General features: G+C 37.0%; 1 protein-coding gene across 5 annotated transcripts in view; it reads left to right on the top strand.

Annotated features, from left to right (window-relative positions):
* Window positions 1-22,896, top strand: part of csmd3b (CUB and Sushi multiple domains 3b) — a 457,418-nt gene that overhangs the window by 140,544 nt on the left and 293,978 nt on the right. For all 5 annotated transcript variants that reach the window (XM_079879070.1, XM_079879071.1, XM_079879072.1 and 2 more), the window contains one exon: window positions 4,524-4,718. In XM_079879070.1, the coding sequence (XP_079735196.1) occupies window positions 4,524-4,718 (195 nt within the window). The remainder of the gene's footprint in view (window positions 1-4,523; window positions 4,719-22,896) is intronic.

The raw sequence follows: 22,896 nt of genomic DNA on the forward strand, positions 1-22,896 counted from the left end.
ACTTCAGAAGCTCCAGACACGTGAGCAAAAGCGCCAATCTCATTGGTCGGATAGTTTTTGACGCGGCGCGTCAAACCAAAAAAACGGACCGTTTTTTAAAAAATGACGCTTTTACGCGTGGCGTTTTTCGCGTCGGTGTCCACACTCACATTGGCGCCCTTTGTTTAGTCACGAGGCGTTAAACGTCGGCGAATAGCGCGCGCGAAATTCGTCCCGGTGTGAACAGGCCTTTACTTAGCATCTACATGTCAGCTTACTCTCATTAGAGTATTTGTAGACTGTTAGGGTTCAGGTTAGTAGAATAAGTTGACAAGAGTTACTTACAGTATAGTCAGTATAATGTCTGTTGGGGAGCATCAAAATAAAGTGTTCGCAGATATTAAGCAGACAGTCTACTATGACGACTGCTTGTTGACATAGTTACTCATAGTTAGTGGAAAGTCTAAAGTGGAGTATCGAATCAGTCGCTGGGCTCCACGAGTAAAGACTGCTTAGAGGCGATTTCTAAGTGAAGCTGACACTGAGTCTGACGGTGACACTGGTTTGAAGGGCAGCGCTGATCTTTTACAGAAACTCTTTAGAGGCTGAAGAGAGGATGGTGATGGGCCAGTGAAGCTTAGATGTTATCCCGCTGTCACTGATCTCAGACCCCTAGAGAAGGCCAGACTCTCCCCGGGGCGGGTTTGTGTCACACTGACTTATCAGCAAGATTACTGGAAGATTTGTAACCTTTGCTTGAATCATCCTGGAATTCTGTCGGATGGGTTAGGCTTTATGCAAATATGAAGCAGGGAGAGACAGTTTGCACTTTTGTAATGAGTAAGCATTTTCAAAAAGTTCAAAAATTACTTCTGAAAGCTTGTTTTCTTGATAAAGAAGTCGTGACCGGGTGGAGGTATGATGTTCGGTGGCTGTGTCCGTCGTGTGTTCCTCTTCTCCGCTTGAGGTCCTGCCATTTGTCCCTGTCGTTTGCTTGTTTGGACCTCATGCTCATTCTGGACCGTCCTGTTGACTCTAGTTCCTTCATTCTCATGTTGCCTTTAATACATGGGTATATGTTTGATTTGAAATTTTTTTACTTGCTTATTTTGTTTAGATGTTAGTGTTTTGTAGAGCTTCTTCTTCTTCTTATAGAAAATATGTTTAATATACAATTTGTACAGTAAATTATTCATATTAATTAATATTCATATCAATGTATTCTGTGGAAATTACATAATAAATGTACACTATTTAATGACTTTTTAAATCTATCTATCTATCTATCTATCTATCTATCTATCTATCTATCTATCTATCTATCTATCTATCTATCTATCCATCTATCTATCTATCTATCTATCTATCTATCTATCTATCTATCTATCTATCCATCTATCTATCTATCTATCTATCTATCTATCTCAAATTGCAAGGCACGACTGATCACATGATCCCAATATGGCATCTCTCATTAGGACATGAGGATGAGCTGGAATGAAGGGAAAGAAATGCTGAGTACACCTTTAAACACACTGTGCCCAGGCTTCTAATGTATTGTGACCAATATAGAGACACTCACTTAAAATGACAGAGCATGGAACGGACAGTTGGCTGGTTTTTGTTGTCTTTTCCGCTGATGTACCGGATCTCTCATTTTCGTTTCATTGATATTCCCGTCGGCCTCAATGACAAACGCGAGTGATCCATCACCACTCCAAATGGCAAAATTGACAGCCCTCAAGGGCTTTGAATGCCTGTTCTGCTGACACAAGATTATCACATTTATCCTTTTTTATTTAATCCCTCCAGTGTGACGCTTTTTCATATCCAATGCGGTGTTGGCGGTTGGATGCTTGTTCCTGAAACTCTCATTTCTCAGATGTGAATGTCAGCAGGTTATAATCAACACGATTAGCATGAAGAGAGATGTTCTCATACTTTTGTGCTTCTTTTTGTGCAATTTTACAAATCAACCATCAGCACTAAGATCTTTAAATTATCCAGCTATTACATCCTGAGATCAGGGGTCGCCGTCTTGACAAGCGTAGGGAGTGCTCGTCTTTTAATTCATCCTGACATAGCGGTAATTAGGGATATTAACTAAGAGGAGTTGCCAAGTGAAGAAGTAAGGACATGGATATGATTCTGTTCAGCGGTTGGAGTGTGTGTCTCATGTCTTTTTCCATGAGTCCAGTGCATTGAAATCATAATGTAGCTCATTATGTGAGAAAACTAGCGGTCTTATATGTTCATTTAAAGACGTATTGGCGTTTTATGATATTTATGTCAGTCATTAAAAAACACTAGCTGTGTTATGGATTATATTCTACATGTTCGAAGCTCCAGACATCATTACGAGGGAAATCCATAACTTGCTGAGCATGTGTGAACACTTAAATAATTACAAATGTACTAAGCAAACCAAAGCCTCAGGGAGAACAGCTAGTTACATCATCAAATATTGTTTTAAAAGATGATGTATTAACATTTTGGCAAATAATTAATGTAGTTGCATTAGAACCATTTTATTTTCCTTTGTGTGGTTAATGTTCTTGCTGTATTGTTTGATGTAATGAAGTAATTAATCTTGCTCGATAGATCCTCTGTTTGTTACTATTCTTGGCATAATCAATAGTAATTCATAAAATCTAGAAGAAAAAAAATGCAGTTTCATATTTTATATTCGCTGTGCTCAGTACACTCTGGTTTCCTTTATTATTCTCGTTGGGTCTTCAGAAATAAAGACACAATAAGACGTCCAGTTTAAGGTCTATGAACAACAGTATGAAAAGCTTAAATAGGCCTCTGTTGTTAGAATTGTTTGTCTAAACCTTCTAAAAGTCATCAGTGAATTCATGGCCTCCTGCTAGCGGGACGTGTGCCGCCCAAGCTGTGTGTTACAGCACAATCGATGTACCTGTCTCTTTATTTCCTAAACTAGTCCCTGGGCCACATTCATTTCTAAGTGCTACCGCTCTGCCCTTGGTTCGGATCCAACCAGGACATAAAGCATGAATTGGTGATTAAATAACAAATAATTCAAATAAAAATGTTGTGCTTTTGCACCCATAGCCCTTGGCTTGTCAGCGTGGCTTGGTAATGGCGCCAAGAATAATTTTTGTTCACTGTGAATTATGAGGAAAAGCTAGTTTGCATTCTTGAATGAATGGTGGATAACTGGTCTGACTCAAGATTGAGAAATCTTCCCGTGCCAAGACTTTCTCAGTCAATAAATGAATAATAAATAATACAATAAAATAAATAATTAAAAAAGTGTCATTCAGAACAGAAGTTTGGGGTACGATTTATTTTATTTTATTTTTATTTTTTAAAGAAGTTAATACTTTTATTCAGCAAGGGCAAAATTAAATTGATCAAAAGGTATAATGCCCTTTTCACAAGATGTAAAATAAGTCTCTGATGTCCCCAGAGTGTGTGTGTGAATTTTTAGCTCAAAATACCTCACAGATATTTTTATATAGCATGTTAAAGTCGTCACTTTTTGAGGGTGAGCAAAAACGCACCGTTTTTGTGTCTGTTCCTTTAAATGCAAATGAGCTGCTGCTCCCGGCACAGCGGGTGGAGCTTCAAGAGCTCGTGTCCTTTTACCTCACACACACATGCACTGAACATTTAAAAAAAAACGTTTAGCCTTTTATGTTAAAACCAAAGTCAGACAATGATAGAGAGACTCAAGAAGAAGTGACAACATGTAGAAGCAACAGGACATTTCTGAACGGTTAGTTGGTGAATTTATGAAGCTTATGTGTAGTTATCTTCTAGTCATTGATTAGCATATTCTGTCTTGATAATCTGTAAATCATGTTCTTGTGGGCGGGGTTTATGTAAATTTTAGGGTTGGTGATGTCACTAACCCGAGAGGAAGCTCGTGTAGTCTCTACCAGCCGTTTGTTGTAGTCCTTAAAAAGCGATTTCTTTAAAAGCAAATATCTCCCTTTGCTTTGAACTTTGAGCGTTGTAACTTTGCAGATGTTGTTTATGCTCAAACAGCAACATTACACACTAACTAAAGTTAGAAAAGTCATATCATATTCAACCACCCCTTTAATTTCTGTAAAAAACAAATGCTGTTTTTTTTTTTTTTTACTTTCTATTTATCAAGGGATCCTGAAAAAAAAAGGATCCCTGTTAAAAAATATATATATATATTAAGCAGCACAACTGTGATAAACATTCAACATTGATAATAATATAAGAAATGTTTCTTGAGCAGCTAATCAGGTATATTAAAATTATTTCTGAAGGATCATTCACCACTGAAGTAATGACATGACCGGAATACATTGCATTTTGAAATATATTCAAATAGAACGCTAAAACAATAACTTTATATTATATTTAAAAAAATATCTAATATTTTTTTTTATCAAATAAATGCAGCCTTGTTGAGACATCTTTCAAAAACAACATACAGATCCCAAACTTTAGGATGGCAGTATATATGATATTTTATATAATTGTGCAGTCTATATGTACGACCTCACGAATACAGTGCTAAAAGTGAACTTTTTCTCTTTTAGAATTGCAGAGCAGTTCTTGTGGGAACCCTGGCGTCCCGCCCAAAGGCATCCAGTACGGGACGCGCTTTAATGTAGGCGACAAGATCCGCTACAGTTGTGTGACGGGATATGTGCTGGACGGTCACCCTCAGCTCTCCTGTGTGACCAATGCAGGCAATGCCGCCGTGTGGGACTTCCCAGTGCCCATCTGTAGAGGTAAGCAACACGTGACGTGCATGAGAGTGTGTGTGTGTGTGTGCATTCTGTTTCCCTGCATGAGTCTTTGATGTTTTCCTGTGTTCTTTTGTCCTTGAGGATGCTTGTGCATGTATGGGGGAAGAAATGGACGAGTGGCTATATCAGCGTATAAGCACTAGGTTATTATGATTAAAAATGGTGCATCCTTTCATTCTGAGGCCTCTTGAGCATTAGAATCACATCACATCATGTTTGCTCTTGTCAGCTCTTCCATTCCCAAGTTTATATCCTATCCTTGTATTTCAATCTTCCATTCTTTCCTTTAAGCGGTCCTTTTGCATCTTTTTTGACTTTTTCAATCAGGTTTTGATTCCTCACTTTACTGGCCCACACTATTGTTTTCTGCATTAAAGATGAGTCAGGACTCTGTGTGTTTGTTGTGAATGTATCAAGATTTATGGTCCCATGTTCAGACCAATTATAATGTGCATTAGCCATGACCATTCTCAAATAAGAATCTCTCCATAGACAGCATGCGCCGGTTTCTGCTCCAGCGTGTTTAATAGAAAGGGGGAAATGACAGCGTCTGGATCATGCTTGCTTTGGTTGGACACAAATTGCAAAGCCAACTGTGCTTGAATAGAAAATAGCCTGAGGTACTAAAATGTGGAGCCTCAACCTGGCCCAGAATGCACTGGGGTATGGAGGAGCAGACCACTGTGTTTGCTGCACTTGTCATCTGGCGCTTTCTTAAAGGAGCAACAGCGCTTTTACTGTATGTCTGATGTGGTTTGGTTATTGAATATTTTCTTGATTAAGTGTGGAATTGCATACAGTACCGTAGCATAGATGTGATTTTCATTTCACATTAAATGTAGGCTTCTTCAGTACATTTTCTAATGCATGTTGGGTAGTGCATTAGTGCATTTAGTCATTGAATATTCATAAAAATATCACAGAACATTCTCAATTTTCTACCTTGACGAAAAGTGAATCTTTGTGTTAGATGGTATCTGGCCTTTTTCCCCTTTTATGAGGAAAGGAGATTTTTACATAAAAGCAGATCGGAAATTATTTCCCCTGGGCAATTTACAGTGACCATTAATTTTAGATTACTTAAACCTTAAGTCAGGAGACCTTTAGAAATACTGTTTCCACAAATGTCAATGTTATGCTAAAACTCTGTAATGTATGCAACTCAGAGTATTTGTGGCCCACTGGCACTTTTCATTTCCACTTCTAATTGCATTATGAATGCTCTGGGTTAAAAATCTGTTTGTGTGTGTGTGTGTGCGTGTGTGTGTGGGGTGGGGGGGGGGGGGGGGGGGATTGAGATTATGAACCTTTTTAGCAGGGTCCCAGGGAATGCTCCCTTAGTTTGTTTATTTATTTTTTTGTTTTTGTGAAATGGTATCTTACCTATAATCCACATATGCAAAGTTGGTTGATAACATAACTGCAATAAAGTAGTAGCCTATAGTTAACAATGACTTGTTTACCAGGGACGTGCGGTCAGGGTAGGCAGGGTAGGCAGTGCCTCACCAAAGGAAATGTTGACATTACATTTATTAATTTCAAGAACTTTATTAATTCACCACATTATTAATTGCATTTATTTTATTCCAAATATTAATTTTTGTAACAAACATTTTCAGGAATACACATATAATATACTCATTTTGCCATTGTTTGCTCCTAAAACCATTGTTTCATGCAGGAAATTCAAGCCATGGCCATTGAGGCAGAGGTTAGCAGTGTAGTAGTAGTATTGTTGTTGATGATGATCATGCTTATATATTAAAAAAATATATAATAATAATAATAATATCAAACATTTTAAATATATATATATATTTATGAAAATATAATAAAAAATATAATATACATAAAAATGATTTATCTATTGTATTTTTGGAATTGTTTATTTATTGTGATAACATATCTTTAAGTATTTTAGTAGTAGTATTAGTAGTAGTAGTAGTATTGTTGCTGATGATGATGATGATGATGATGATGATGATTATTATATATTAAAATAAAATATCAAATAATTGTTTAATTATATATATTATTTTAAATATGCAGAAATCGTTTTTATGTATTACATGTTTTATTGTTTATTTTTTAATAATATATATATTTAAGTATTTAGTAGTATTGGTGATGATGATGATTATATATTTCTGTAATAACGTATATTACAATAAGGTCTCGTTTGTTAACATTAGTTACTGCATTAACTAACAAACTAACAATGAGCAATACATTCTTACAGCATTTGTAAACCTTTGCTAATAAAAATGTTCATGTTGGATTAATTAATGTTAACAGATACAAATGTTGATCTTAACATTAAATAAGATTAATAAATGCTGCAGAATTGTTCATCATTAGTTCAACAAATCTTGTTGTAAAGTGTTACCTATATATATATATAAGTGCATATTCGACATTTTGGTATTTTGGAATTGACTGAAACAAATGTTTCTGTCAGCGGTTTCTAACTTCAGTTTTAAGATTTGTTTCTCAAAATTGCTTGGTTGTGCATATCTCCATTCTCAGATGCCTTTGGCACAGTTGGTCAGTCTGTGGTATCAAGGCGTGAAATAGGCATGACAGCACTGTTGCACAGGTATCCGAGCCCAAACAACAGTCACTGAGGTTTTTATTTAGCCCGGGTGGAAACTCTTAGCCCAGACCTTACCAAACAATACGGTCAACACTCAATCTCATACTGCACAACGCTGTGGGACTTGTTTATCATAAAATATTCTCATTAGAGAGTTAGAGACCCTTAGAGAATTGACATTTTTACATTTTTTTTGTTATTTATTTTTTTTAAACTGAGCAATGAAAAAAAGCCCTTAAAACAATCAGCAAAATCAATGCTGCTTTTTCATACCAAGAGTCAAATCATTTAGTTTCTGGACATCTTCCAGGCGAGTTCTCCGTATGTTTTATTAACATATTGAGTGGACTAATTTGGTCCAGTACATTTTGGCTGCTAATAAATGTTTGTGGATGGGCTCAGTCCTCTGCAGAGGTCAAAGATAACAAACCGGTAAACCCAAGCGAAATGTCTCGGCTGAGGGAATGTAGCTCTGTTAATCAGACAGATGTAAAATGGCATCATTTAGGCCAGCCACTGAATTTGGTGTTTGCTCCGATGGCTCAAGCCGAATGAAGTTGGCTCTTATCATCGCATGCCTTCGCTGTAAACAAGTCCAGAAACCTCGGCTGAAACCGGTGCCTTTAAAGGTCAAGCATGTAGCGAGATGAAAATAACGTCAGTCTGAAGCTGGAACTGTAATGCGAGTCAGTTAATTAACCAAATCGATCGTGTCGCTAATGAATGCATGTACGTATTTATGGCTTTGGATGATCTTTACCGTTCTCCACTAGTGCTTATGCTCCTAAACCAATCCTTCTTAGCGAGGCGAAGTGCGGAATGGCTAAAATTATCCTTTGTCGGATAGAATTCCTCATGGAGCATTAAAACGCTGATAATTTGACGCTGAGGGTATGAGCCTTAATGACTGGCTTTTGATGTGCTAGACTTTAATTTTGACAGGCTGTTTTTTTCCTGAACGAGTTGAGACTGGCTGTGGCCTGCAGCAAGCGTGGCTCTCCTTCCCTCTTCATGTCTGGTTTGACAACCATAGGGACCACCTGCTTAACCACTAAATCCCTGATCAATCCCACACCACTTTGAGCAGGACTGCCGAAATCGGAGCTGACACCCGCACCCTTCTTAAACGCAGTGCTCTTGCCCCGGACTGCTTATGCACTGACTTGATTGGTTTAGAGAATATGTCTCTAACTGCACAATTTAAGCCCATGAGGTCCCTGTCATGTCTGACCAAAAAATAAAAATAAAAATGGACAAGCCTATGATTTTTTTCGTTGACGTAACATTGGTGATATACCAGTCTGATGATGATTACATTATTTTAGTATTATTTATATACTATTATAGTTTTTATTAATACTTTGAATTAGCTTAATTTTTTATATTTTTAGTGGAACTTTTATATTTTTTTGTTTTTAAAATGTATTTCAAAATTGTTTTTTAAGTTTTGTTTCAGTTAGAAAGTTTAGTGCTTCAGCTGATTAAACTGATTTCAGTTAGTTGCAAATGCAACATTTATCATTTTTCTTTAGCTTAACAAAAATGCTTTGGTTTCGATAGTCCACTTTAGACATTCTACTTACTGCAAGTAACTTTGCAACTACATGCCAACTAATTCCCATTATTTTGCAACTACATGTCAACTAACTCATTAATTTGCAACTACGTCAACTAACTCATTCATTTGTAACTACATGTCAACTAACTCTCATTAACATGTCAACTAACTCATTCATTTGTAACTACATGTCAACTAACTCTCATTAACATGTCAACTAACTCATTCATTTGTAACTACGTCAACTAACTCATTCATTTGTAACTACATGTCAACTAGCTCATTAATTTGCAACTACGTCAACTAATTCTCATTAGTTTGCAACTACATGTTAACTAACACTCATTGGGCCCTATCTTACACCCGGCGCAATGCAGCGCTAAGCACGACGCAAGTGTTTTTTGCTAGTTTCAGCCTGACGCAGTTAGCATTTTCACGTCCTGCGCCACGTTGTTTAAATAGCAAATGCATTTGCGCCCATTTGTGCGCCCATGGGCTGCTGGTCTGAGAACGAGGTGTGTTCTGGTGCATTGTTGGCGCGTTGCTATTTTGAGGCAACAGAAATAGACTGAGCCATTGACCGACTGAAACCTGCTCTAAAGTCAATGGCGCAATATTTTTTTTGTTATTTAAAGAGCGTGTTAGTAATGTGCGCCTATAGGCGGGTCCACGACGCGCTTACACTCTGCTTATTACACACACAGGGACGCACAGCAGCACACAAACATGACAAATATTTAAAATAAAAGGATTACAATGTAAAAGATTATTATTGTGTACATAAAGATATGGTGGAATCCGGCTTGGTCTGTTTGCGCACTTTTACCTCTCGCACGAGCAGATTCGTTTGCGCTCTGGAGATGCGTTCGGTCTTTCCACTATCAAATTCCGTCATGTAAATAGCGAATCCGCCATGGCGCGAGCGCAACTGGCATTTAAATAGAATGGTAGATGAGACTCTGATTGGTTTAACGCACATAAATCCCAAAACACACCCATTACTCATTAAGAGAATAGGGACAACCCTTTCAGACCATGCGCCGGGAGCGCCGACCATTTTCCCCGTCGTTAAACTAGCAAAAGTGGATTCGGACACGCAGTAAGTGAACTTGCGCCGTGCGCTTTAGACCATGCGCTTAGATCGTTAAAATAGGTTGAAATAAGTTGAAATACTTGCAAAGTTACTTATACTTGACTGCTAGTTGACATGTAGTTGCAAAGTAACTTATAGTTAGTAGAAAGTCTAAAATGGACTATTGAAATAAAGTGTTATCAATGCTTTTAATAGTTTTAGTAAATGATTACACTGCTACAGAGAAACTTAGAGTCTATCATGGTTATGGCGCATTCTTGACAGATAATAAAAGATGTAGAGTGGATACAGGGGGCCTGTGGGTAAAGGGGATTTGGCTCCTAGACTCCTGGTGTGATGGAAGTCTATTTAATCTGTAGCTGTGTTTCTGCAGAGTGGGCGCTGCCGTTGGCACATTTTCTAGACCCTTGACACCTTCATATGCTAATGATATCTCAATGTCTTTCCCTTATGTGCTTCCACGGCTGTCTTTAGCGCCGATTATCTGATTAATGCAGTGTAATTTACTGTATTTAATGTTTTGCCACAGTATTGTTCAAAATTGTGGGGTCAGAAAGATGTTTAAAAATAAATGTATACTTTTATTCAAAGATGCATTAAATTCCTTAAAAGTGACAGAAGACATTTGCAGTGTTACAAAAGATTTGTTCTATGAACTTTCTATTCATTAAAGAATCCTGAACATTTTTAATTTCATAATATCACTGTTTTTTTTTATTACTGACCATATTGGATGATCTGAGACTGGAGCCCTGCCAGAACGGGGAGGTGAATACGTGCATCAGAAGAGACTGCTGCATTGAGCTCACACAGGGGTTCAGAAGTACAGCTGATACCCAGGGAATACCAGCTTCCATGGTTTGAAGTTCTCCAGTGCAGATTCAGCCATTGCCCAGATGTTGGTAACAACTTTATCGAGTGTCTCAGCATCTCACTTACACACAAAGAAATTAGTTTGTGAGTCTACTCAACAACATGCAATTTCTGCACTAATAACAGCACCAAACAGCAAGGCTGGACAAGCATTTCTGTGATAATCGTTTATAAATAGGCTCTTAAAGATGAACTATTATTGTAAATAATTCCTACCCAATGCATACGCAAAAAAAAGAGGGGGGGGGGGGGGTATGGGGGTTGCGGTTATGGTAAAGGGTGTGACATTTCCCAAACACTCAAAGCACACTGGTCCAGCCGACCAATCAGAGCACAGTACGCTTTTTAAAAGAGAGATGGGAACTTAACAGAGCATTACTGACAGACTAGGAAGGGAGGAGCTGCAACAATGGAGAATATGGGGAAAATAATGTGTTTTTTGAAAATTCAAACATGAAAACCTATTCTAGTGGAGCCCGAAAACAAAATCAAGACTTCGAAAAACTTTATAAAATAATTTTCCGCATGATTTACACAAATTCTTCTCTGCCTCCTGTCTGCCATTTGTTTAGTCAAACGGGTAGTCCTGCTACCAATTTCAAACTATTATTTGAGCCATGAGCTGTCTATCTATCTATCCATCCATCCATCCATCCATCCATCCATCCATCCATCCATCCATCCATCCATCCATCCATCCATCCATCCATCCATCCATCCATCCATCCATCCATCCATCCATCCATCCATCCATCCATCCATCCATCCATCCATCCATCCATCCATCCATCCAATACAATGAATATATAGTGTTGGACAATGGACAGACAGACGGACAGATATATATGTATATTCAATATATAATGTTTGCTTCTAGCTGTCTCTGCTTAATAGCAGTCTCACTAACTGGCATGATCTTACAGACCTCTTAAAACCTCAGTGCCATATGCCACAGACATTCACTGCCTTTGGTGTTTTCCTTCACATCAGTGCATATATGATATACATTCATCGTGATCTAAAGAGTGAAGTGAGAATTACTCCCACTATCTGTTTTTGCTCCCACTGCCATGTTTAGTGGATGTGATTACAGTTTAATACTAATTGAGGTTTTACTGCATCCTCTTGCCCTTAATTTCACCAAAGACACGCAACAAAGAGCTGCTTAGAGATTAGACATAAAGCCTCAGACTTTAGCTACTGACTGTAAATACCTAATATCAGTGTTAAAGGTGACATATTATTCCCTTTTTTAAAGTCTTGATTTTGTTTCTGGGCTCTATTAGAAGAGGTTTTCATGCTTGAATGTTCAAAAAACACCTTATTTTTCCACATATTCTCCATTGTTGCAGCTCCTCTCTTCCCAGTCTGTCAGTAACGCTCTGTTTAGTTCCTGTCTCTATGAAGCCCCTCCTTCTGAAAAGCACACTGTGCTCTTATTGGTCAGCTGGACCAGTGTGCTGTGATTGGTCAGGTTTGTGCTTTGCAACTTTACAGACCATTGTCATGCTCAAACAGCAACATTGCACACTAAAGAAGCACACTGTGAAAAAACATAATAGTTCATCTTTAAAGGAATTGCTATATGAATAAAAAATGTATTAACAACCAATAAATTATTTTGACTTTGAGCATACAGTATGCAGTGGGAACTTTAATGTGAAAATCGTTTTATTTCTGCTTGGACAGAGCTTTTGAATTATTCACTGTCTACCTGAAACTCCTCTCGAAAGGAAAGGAAAAGAGCCACGATTCTTATTTGATCTATTTTTAAATAAGACTTCGATGACAGACAGACATTCATATTAAGGAATGTTAATATTAGACACACAAAGTAGACTGACTGTTCTTTGATCGCTTCTCTGAGGTAATCTTCACAAAGAGCGCATCTCCCGGATGAACGTAACTTGTGCTCTTTCTCTCACTCCACAAAGTCTTTTAGGCATTGAGATGTACAAATTCCGGTTGTTTCCCCCCCGTCTCATCTTGGACACCGGCCTCATTCGAGGGGTAGAACAATGCTGATGTAAGCTCTAGTCCTCTTAGATCCTAAATTGAAGTGGATGTCTAGGAAATGTCACCCTATTTCAAGGCTTAATGCCAAATGAGCTCACCATTTGATAACTTGTGGTATGATTCAGCTAAAAGAGCAGGGAGGACATCTCCTTGCTGATTACAGTTTGGAAGAAATTGCCAGTAAAGAGCAAAAAATGCTTTATCCGTAGAGTACAAACATTACATGAACCAAAAAAATTGCTTGTTAATAAATGCATTACATTTGTTTCAAACCAATGATGTTTGTTATACTTTTCATTCATATTACATAGTAATATAATGTAATTCAGTTTGGCACTGGTGAGCAGGAAATGTTACTGTCCTTTATATAACAGTTCTTAGGGGACATTCACACGTAATGGGTTTATGCATTTAAAATGTGAAATGCAGATATGTTTATTAAGTTAAGCTTCTTTTGAATTGAGTGCCGCCTTTTGTAATGGCATGCCATCCACAAGACCCAAGAGCAAAGGGCAAAAATGTTCGTTTAGCAGATGTTTGCATAATCACAAAGGATGCACTTACTCTATGCACTATAGGAGACTCTAGTGTATGAATTATATAAGGTTGAGTGCATGAAGTGTCCAATGTTCCACACTCCGGACTTTGAGCATACAGTTTGCAGTGGGAACTTTAAATGTGAATATCGTTATAGTTTTGCATCATCCGGGTATTTAAAGTGCACTTTTTCTTTTGGGAAATTAGTTTAAAATCAATATCACGCTCACAATGATGCTGTTTTCAACATTGCAGAATGGCACCCAAAGGAAAACAGTCTCAAACTGGATCTTTCCTAAATCATTTTGAATCTACTAAGCGGAAGCAGTCAACTCCGGCGTTCCCGTATAGCTATCATGTTTTGACAAACTGTACAAAACATTCCTGCCCTTTACAAAGCAAATGATTTTAACCCTGTCTGTTGAACTGTGTTAAATTAAAAGACAACCAAGCCCTTAATGCTAGATTCTATCTAATGGAGCCTTTGTGCTCCTATCCATTGAATGATAGTTTGGTACAGCAATGTTCTGACACTTTAATGCCCGGCTTGCCTGGGCTGTCTACTCCAGAAACGTTCACCTGTCAGAGTCTCACCTGCCCACTTTACTCAGCATGTGAAGCTCTTGAAAGGTTATTCACAAGTTTTATTAATGCCTTTGCTTCTGCTTGCTTGGTTTTCAGCACAGACAAGAGTTTCTGTTTAGTTCTGAAGGTCAGATGCTATTGGAAACTGTTATGGGTTGATTATGGGTATAGTTTGTTGCTCGTTGTTTTTCACGTGCGTGCACTTTGCAATTCGATCCTTAATTCGACACAATTCGAATTGTATGTGCTTGCTTCATTTGTAATGTGTAATTTCAGATGGCAACTCTCAGACATAATTCAGTGCACCCGAACATAGTTCTTATGAATCCAGAATTAAATATTTAAACTCTGTCTTTAGAGATTTAAAAATTGCATACAATATTCAAATGCACAAATATGTGTTTTGTGCTGCAGGCTAAAAGTAATTCTACAACATTCTTGTTCTTTTCTTTATTTGCTCTACAAATGAGTCTTTAAATAAAATATGTCTTGAAAACAAATTGATAGCATGATTAGCTCGGTTCAATGTATATATTATTCATGATAACGCGCATGCATAGGTAAAATGCATTAAAATATGAAGCAAATCTATGAAAGGCCTTGTATAATTGATGAAGCTCACTTTGAATTAAGGTAATAAAAAATAAATAAGTAAACACATATAATGATATCCAATCTGGCCAATAAGACAACATTGTGCTGCTCTTATAGAACGATCTTAGGCTCAGTTTAAGTCACTTTCCTTCTCTGGAAAGGGAGGATGATTTTGTAGGATTTTTAGACGTTGCATTCAAACGAACCCTTTTCTCATAAGTGACTTTTTATGTTTGAAATAAGACAATCACAGATGTTGACAAGCCATCCGCCTTGATCGTCCCTTTACCCCAAGGGGCAGTTAATATGCTGTGCCTAATCCTATCCACAGAAACAACAAGCACAGTGATGAATATTTACTGAGCTGAATGGTGCTTATCTCCTGTTTGGCATGGAGGACAAAGAATTACAGATCCTGTTTATAGAACTACATTTACATTCTTTCACCATGCTCATGCATAATTAAAGCAATATATTGAGAGATGTCAGATATATAGCCCGTCCCCATAGACAGCATTCATGTAGTCTTCTGTATTTAAAGAGAGGAGAAATCCTACGCTTTTCAATCTCTAAGCTCGTTCAACATCCAACACACACTGCATCAAACACTTGTTTTCGAGGTGATTGAGAAATTAACTATTCATTATTTGAGTTATGTTATTTAACAAAATGCTCTCATGATCTCCATCTTAATGGTTGAATGATTAATTGAGTTCAGCATCATTATTGGCTCTTTCGATATAATTGCATTGCAGCTTTGAGAGCCATTTTGTTTCCAAGATCAGTTAATGAATAAAGCTGAAAAATGAATCTCAGATATCATACATCAAATAGGACACGGGAGAGGATACAGTATAACCATGACAGATATATATTAACATTTATCTTGTTCAAACTTTTTAACTAAAGCTTTCTCACACCATCTGAATGGATTAAAAATGCACGATTATTTCTCTTTCTAGTCGCACTTTGAGACACCATCATCATCATAATAAAACCCTTGTCAGACAAAGGTGGAAAACTGATGAACTTTCAGCTACTGTATATCTGTTCATTTGGGGCTTTGACTGTTCACCATTCATGCATAATGATAACACTCAAAGCTTTACTGAGACAAAAGACATCCACAACTCATTCACTCTTTTATTTATTATTCCTGAGGAATTCCACCTCATCATTTTTTGTGGTGAATACCATACATGACTGCCATCCCTAAATGTCCATGTTCAGGATTCATTTGACTCCTCTCTTTTAATTGTCATTTTGTCATTCAGCAAGGATGAGAGTCCTGGAATTCAATGCATGAGCCGAGCCAATTCAGCTTACCATTCATCTTTTTTATCCTGTGCCATTACCGGGTTTGGGGAATCACTCTCCGCACTTGGTTTCATAACACCATTGCTATAGTAGATCATAAAAGTGAAGTATGTCATTTTTAAACACTTGAAATGTAAATATGGTCCCTATTCTAGTTTAAAGTCGGCATGAAACGGAAGTTGCGCTAGTCTTTTCTTTTCTATTGTGACATGTATCCGAGTGAAATTGCTTCTCAAACGTGAAAAAATGTGGGCGGGACTTGATTTTGTCCATGGGGAATTGATTGGATGGTTGTGGTTTGCTATTGGTCGATCTCATGTGAGTGACAGGTTGCCTCGCCCTCGCGTCAGTAAACACGTCATCAGAGAAGAGATGTTGCTGCAAGAGGGAGGGGAAGGTATGTTGATTAAACTTTAAGTAACACATTCAGGTTATTTTGTCTGAGAAATATAACACTAGTGTTTTCAAAACGTTGCTCTGTTTGTGAATTCCGACCAGCCTGACATAGCAACTGTAGCTCAGCCAATGGTGTGAATTTAGAGGCGGGGCATCAGTTTGTTTAACAAATGTGATGGGGAGAGTGTTTCGCTTCAGCACAGTCAGAATTAACTTATTTCTGACTATTAAAGGTGTTTAGCTGTTGTTGTCTTATTAAAATAATTTCTCAAGTCTCAACTTAGCTTACAGATAACTATAACTATATACTAACACATTTAGGTTGATTCGCCGAAATGTGTGAATATTGTGTTGCTATCGAAAATTGTTGCTCTGATTGTTTGAGTATCCTGTCCAGTCCGACATAGCAACAGTGGCTCAGCCAATGGTGTAACTTTTGGGGCGGGACTAGCTGTTTACAATGACCAATTACAGATGGGGGAGGGTTTAGGAAACTAGCGTGATGATACTAGCGGCACAGAAAGTAAAATGAAAATCTATGAAACAATCAATCTGAAGGTACTGTAGCTTTTCAGTTTAAATGCAGATTGTGATATTTTGAGGTATTGTTTTTCATGACTATTTTGAGAAAGGTGAGACAGAAGGTTGAGTTTAGTCCTCATTTAATAGTGGTAGCATTGTGATAGACACAAGTCGATACTGAAGCGTACCCTGTTTTTGCATGTCAACTTGTCACCGAGACGTGCTACAGTGTCACAACATGTCAGAAAACAAAATGACTCTTTAATGACAAGCTTCTTGAATTGACGGAATAGCCTAGTTTCTGCTCAGTATTTAGATATTTGAGACTCTTGTTTGACTGTAGTTGTTACCCTTACTGTCTGAAAGTTTGATGTTAGCTTACAGAGTTATTTGAGTGATGTGAAGTCAGTGTATTGTCATAAAGACATTAGTCATGTAAAACCAAAAAGTTAAGCTCATATAAGAACAACTTGGTAGTATATATGTAAGTCACACGATATCTGAGAGAATTATGTTTTAAACCCGGTGGTTTGGTGAATATATAGGTTTCAAATTTTAAAACTGGCTTGATATCAGAGATGAAAAAAAAAAATCAGAATTGGCTTCTTCAGTTCATAAAGTAGATTTTCAATTGGCCAAGCCAGTCAGACAAGAAAAGAATCGTATTAGTCTAACACAGCTTCTGTATTCAGTTTCCATCTTGTAGCCGGCTACATGATATTTTGAAGACTTTGAGATAAATTAGAGTATGCTGGGTATTTATGTATTTTTCCACCCTGATCTGTAAAATGAAAGGTCATTTATTAAAATTATGGTAGCACTTTAAAAACGGTTATGTATATTATATACAGAAATGTATATAAGCCATTAAAATCGTTAATGCAATAGCTACAATAAACAGCATTCAGTATTGTTGGTTAAAGTTAATTTTACATACAATCTTTAACATTTAAAGTTGTATAAAGTAACATTAATTAATTTTAAACATGCATCAGCAATGGACAGTACATTAGATTGTTAAATAGATTAATATATAAATGAAACAAACGTTGTATACACATTTAGTTCTAGTTGTTTTATTTAGCTAATTAGAGTTTAAAAGGCATTCTCAATTCAATTCTGAATGGTGATAAAAAAAAACATGCTCATGAAAGCCTATAGTATTATAAAAGAACAAAAAATGTAGCCTTTGGGCCTTTTGCTTTTTGATACTGTTTCTGATTTCAAGGCCATGAGAGTCATGGAAATAAAATTTCATGCCACAACACATCAAAAGGAAATCTGGCACCAGAAAACATAAGCACATCAACCCAGTGAAACACGGAGCACTAATAAAGCACTGATGTAAATGAGGGTTTTGTAAAATGATCGATCTGGCAGCTCAGAGAGCAATAGCAGGTGCCCAGCCTGTGCCTGAGGCTTTTCCCCCTCCCTTTCTTTCCTTCCTTGCTGCATGTTTCTTATTCTGTAGTTGTAGTTTGGGGGGTTTGATTCTGCTCAAGGGTCCTCCTGTAGAGCCTGTATGATATCACATCAAACCCATCAGCTGGTTATCACATCGAGATATTGACACTTGAATGTGGGAACCATCTGAAATTAAAGGTCTTGCTGGCAAATTAACACATTTCGAGGAAAATACGCAACGGACAAAAAACACACGCTTTTTCTAGCGTTCCACATTGTGCTTTGACAGTAATTGCCTCGTGGCATGTCAAGCTTTTTTTCTTTTACTGTTTGACAGTTTATTTGAGCGGCCATCAGACTTTGGGCATGTCAGCCATGGAAAGCGTGATTTTGGTAGAGCAGAAATGGGTGGGTAAGAGAAGAGATAGGAAATGTAAGAAGGAAAGACGTAATGAAAGTAAGAGCTGGAGAGGCATGTTCCCCGATCTGAGGCCTGTGATGGCTGTGACAGCTGTGTGAGAAGTAATAATAGCAGTGGAGAGCGACAGTCAAGAGAGCCTAGAGGTTTCTGAGAGCGGTTTCATGAAGATATATATATAAATAAACAACAACAATTCTGATTTTTATAGTGTTATTTCAAGTTTTCTGTGACCTCCTCATGTTGAAGTATAGCCCATACAATATCACTTTTTCTTTTCAGTAAATGCAGCACTGAAAAAAACTACTTGTAAGATTTACTTAATAAAATCCTTGTAAAATTTACTTAATAAAAAAGTATATTTTAAGTAAATTTTACTGCTATAATATCAAGTACAACTTACGTGTCATTATCAAGTAAAATCTACTTAGTATTGAACGTAACGCTCATGAAGAAATTAAGTAAAAATTACCTATTTACATTTCATTTAGAAGCTATATTTATTAAAAGTAATTAAGTAAAGTTTATTTATTGTTTTATAATTAGGAAGTTTGCTTTTATGAAATTATGAAGTAAATCTTACCATTTAATGAAGTAAATAAGTAGATTTTATTTAAGTTTTTTTTGTTTTCATTTACTTAGTTTTATGAAATTATAATACTCCCTATAATTATGTAAACATTGCTAATTTCTTTTTTATAAATAATCATGAACATAAATAAATGAACATTTTCTCTATATTTTTCACAAATCACACAACTAAAATACAATTAAACAGTTTATTTTTCAGTCATCAAAAAATGTTCTTCATCCATTCAGTCATCTCTTGACACAGGTGCATTCAGTTAAACTTCAAAATTATACTGTAACCCTTGTTTTAAACATAAAAATGTATTTAAAAAAAAAATCATGCGAAACATTCAACATTCAAAACAGCACTCTGAAATAGTGAACTTTAAAGGGATACTCCACTTTTTTTGGAAATAGGCTCATTTTACAACTCCCCCAGAGTTAAACAGTTGAGTTTTACCGTTTTCGAATCCATTCAGCCAATCTCCGGGTCTGGTGGTACCACTTTTAGCATAGCTTAGCATAGATCATTGAATCGGACATTGAATCATTGAATTAGCATCTCTCTCAAAAAAATGACCAAAGAGTTTCAATATTTTTCCTATTTTTCCTAAAATACAATATTTTTCCTAAAATCGCAACTTTACATTTTCCATCGGTCTTAGTACACGATGTAACGTCAAGTTTTAAATAGGAAAAAATTTTACGACAAACTTTTCTCGAAGTAACTTTGCTGTGTCCGCCGGCATTTTGACAGTCAAAAATAGTCGATCTCCGAATGCGAATGAACTGACTCTGAATTTAAGTATTGCTTCTTATATGAGGATCTTTTTCAAATACAAGGTCAATATTGATTTTCACTAATGACAAAACAACAAATTATCTGTGAATTTATATGGAACTAAGCTTTAGGAGCTTTCCATCTTTACTCTCCTCCCTGTTGCGTTGCATTCGGAGATCGACTATTTTTGACTGTCAAAATGCCGGCAGACACAGCTACAGTGAGTTGTTCAAAATCTTTCTTTTTAGTAAACTCTGTGCACACAAACAATGTTCTCAATGCTGGAGTTCATGTGTAGAGCCTTTGGTGATACTTCCAGCAAAGTTTCATGTTGTGTCGAGCCTTCTTAGCATTTTAAAAATAGCGATTTTTGATGATATCATAGTAGTGCCCCATTCACTCCCATTCACAAGGCATTTAACCTAAAACGAAAATACGGTCAAACTTAAAAGTGGCGTTTCCATTCTAATTATGCTTTTAAACGAAAGTTTGACTCGGGTAGAATAACAAAAAGACCCTAGGTTGCATTTTGGCGAGAGTTACCCTTTAATGATGCATATACAGGCAAGCAGATGAACCCAGAATATAACGCAACTTGCAGTTTCTCATTAGGTGTTTACCTTATAAAAGCATGTTGTGCTCATCTTGTCACTTGTGTATCATCAGTGAGGTGTATACTGAATTTGATCTTTAATAGCACTGTTTTAGCACTTTCATGCACTTTAAAATGGTAAGCATTTTCAAATCTCCCACTGTTTTTAATGAGTGAAATATTGAAGCAGGAGATGTATATGGATCACAAGTGCCCAAAACTTGCATTGCATTCACATATTTTTGTTTTTCTTCTTTTGAGATGGAAAATTGACAGACCTGTGCTGCAGTTCTATTTACAGTACAGTCACATGACTGAAAACTATGAATACATTCGTAAAAATAAAGGGGGTTTTCATAGTAATGCCATAGAAGAACCTTTTTGGTGCCCCAAATATATTTTCATTGAACAGTTCTTAAAATCTAGATAACTTTTTTCCACTATGAATAACCTTTTGTGCAATGAAAGATTCCATGGATGTTAAAGTTTCTTCATGAGAACACAGATGCCAATGAATAACCTTTATTTTTAGAGTGTAGTTTGGCAAAACTTGGCTTTTTGTTATCTAGTATTGGTTCCACCTACACCTCACCTCTGCACAAACATTCATCACCGAACATGTGGTTTCCCAGGAGTGATTGACACATGCCTTCACTTTGGCCTGCCAGCCAATAGGAAACAATGAGGTTCACCCCAAGAGTGACAGGAGGCAACAGCTTGCTTATTCTTCATGAGGGCGAGCTGGAGAATGTCGACAGCTGGAGGACGTCTTAAGCCAAAGAAGACAAAGAAGAAGAGAAATGTCTGCGCTAGAGGACGAACATGCTGGATATAGACAGAAATGGAAAGGGATTGTAAAGAGTCAGATACAGCACAGCGTTTAAATGCATTGGGTAATATAGTCTCAGCCTCAAACGTCACGTCCACGGACCGTTGGCCGAACGTCTGATGCATATGGCAAACAAAATTGGAAACACTTCAAGAGTTTCAAAGTCATCATCTGATTGGTTGAATTCTACAGGATTTCCAGAAGACGTGTGTGTCGCGCTCTTTAACGGTGCCAACCCCCCTCATGGAAAAATAAATCTGTTGTGTTTACAACTGTGATACTAGCTATGTTTTCATCCAAAGTTGTGAATTTACCACATGTAATTTCCATCCAGTCAGTTGAAGAGAAGAAAATCGTCACTTTCTGATAAACTGGCGATAAATATAACTTAGAAAAATGAAAGTTGATGAAGTAGGTGAAGCCACTAGATATCGTAGCGATATATCATTTCAAGAAACGGCTGAAGACGCATCTTTTTCGGCAGCACGTGATCCAGTACTAATAACACTTTCTATTCTATTTATAAAAAAAAAAATACAAAAATGTACATGTACTGCGTTAGATTAAACTGAGAAGGGTCATAGCACTTGCATATTGTTGTCCTACTGTTAGTTTAACTGCTTCTATTGTTCTCATTTGTAAGTCGCTTTGGATAAAAGCATCTGCTAAATGAATAAATGTAAGATGTAGTAATGTTGGTATATATAAAATATTACTCCTCAGAGCATGCAGGCGAAAAGCAATAAACGCGGTCATGTTAAATTGCTTTCTGAGGCAGATGCCTGCTGTTCGGGAATGCAGTCGTGTAAGACAGTTCTGGGAGGATATTATACTGAACCACTTTGATGACAGACTTTGTTTAGGCATTTAAAAATGACCAAAACAGATTTCAGATGCTGTGCGAAGATCAGTCCGCTGGTTGGTCCAGCTATGCCGTCCCATTGCAAAGTCACATTTTTTTTATTTTTTTTTATATGAACAACATCGAGGAATTTATTCAGTATATGCGTTTCCATCATAGTTCATGCGCATGTTTTCTTATCGGATAAAAAATGATCAGATTCAGTTGAGCGCATGGGGTTTTTTTATGTGCATTTATGCGCATCTTGGCGTTTCCATCCAGCTATTTTTTTTCAAAATGTTTATAAAAAAGGCGGATGAATACATATAGCTAATGCGCACTTATCAGGATAAACTAAATGCTGGATTTTCAAAAGTTTGTGAAGTTTAAGTTATCTGTGTTTTACACACCAGTCTGTTATATGTCCCTGAACAGAACGAACTGTGAGCTTGAGCTGCCAGTGTGGAGATGAACAACATTTTATTACAGAAGTAGCCTATACCAAACCATCAGATATTTGGACTGAAGAAAAGTCTGTGTTGTTCTAAAACGGTGCATTCAGAAAGTCACAGGAGGGGTTTTCCTCAAACCAGTGTTACCTTGAAACACAACAAGATCCATATTGCATCTAAAGCAGAAGC

Source organism: Squalius cephalus (genome assembly GCF_949319135.1).
Source record: "Squalius cephalus genome assembly, chromosome: 8".
Lineage (NCBI taxonomy): Eukaryota > Metazoa > Chordata > Actinopteri > Cypriniformes > Leuciscidae > Squalius > Squalius cephalus.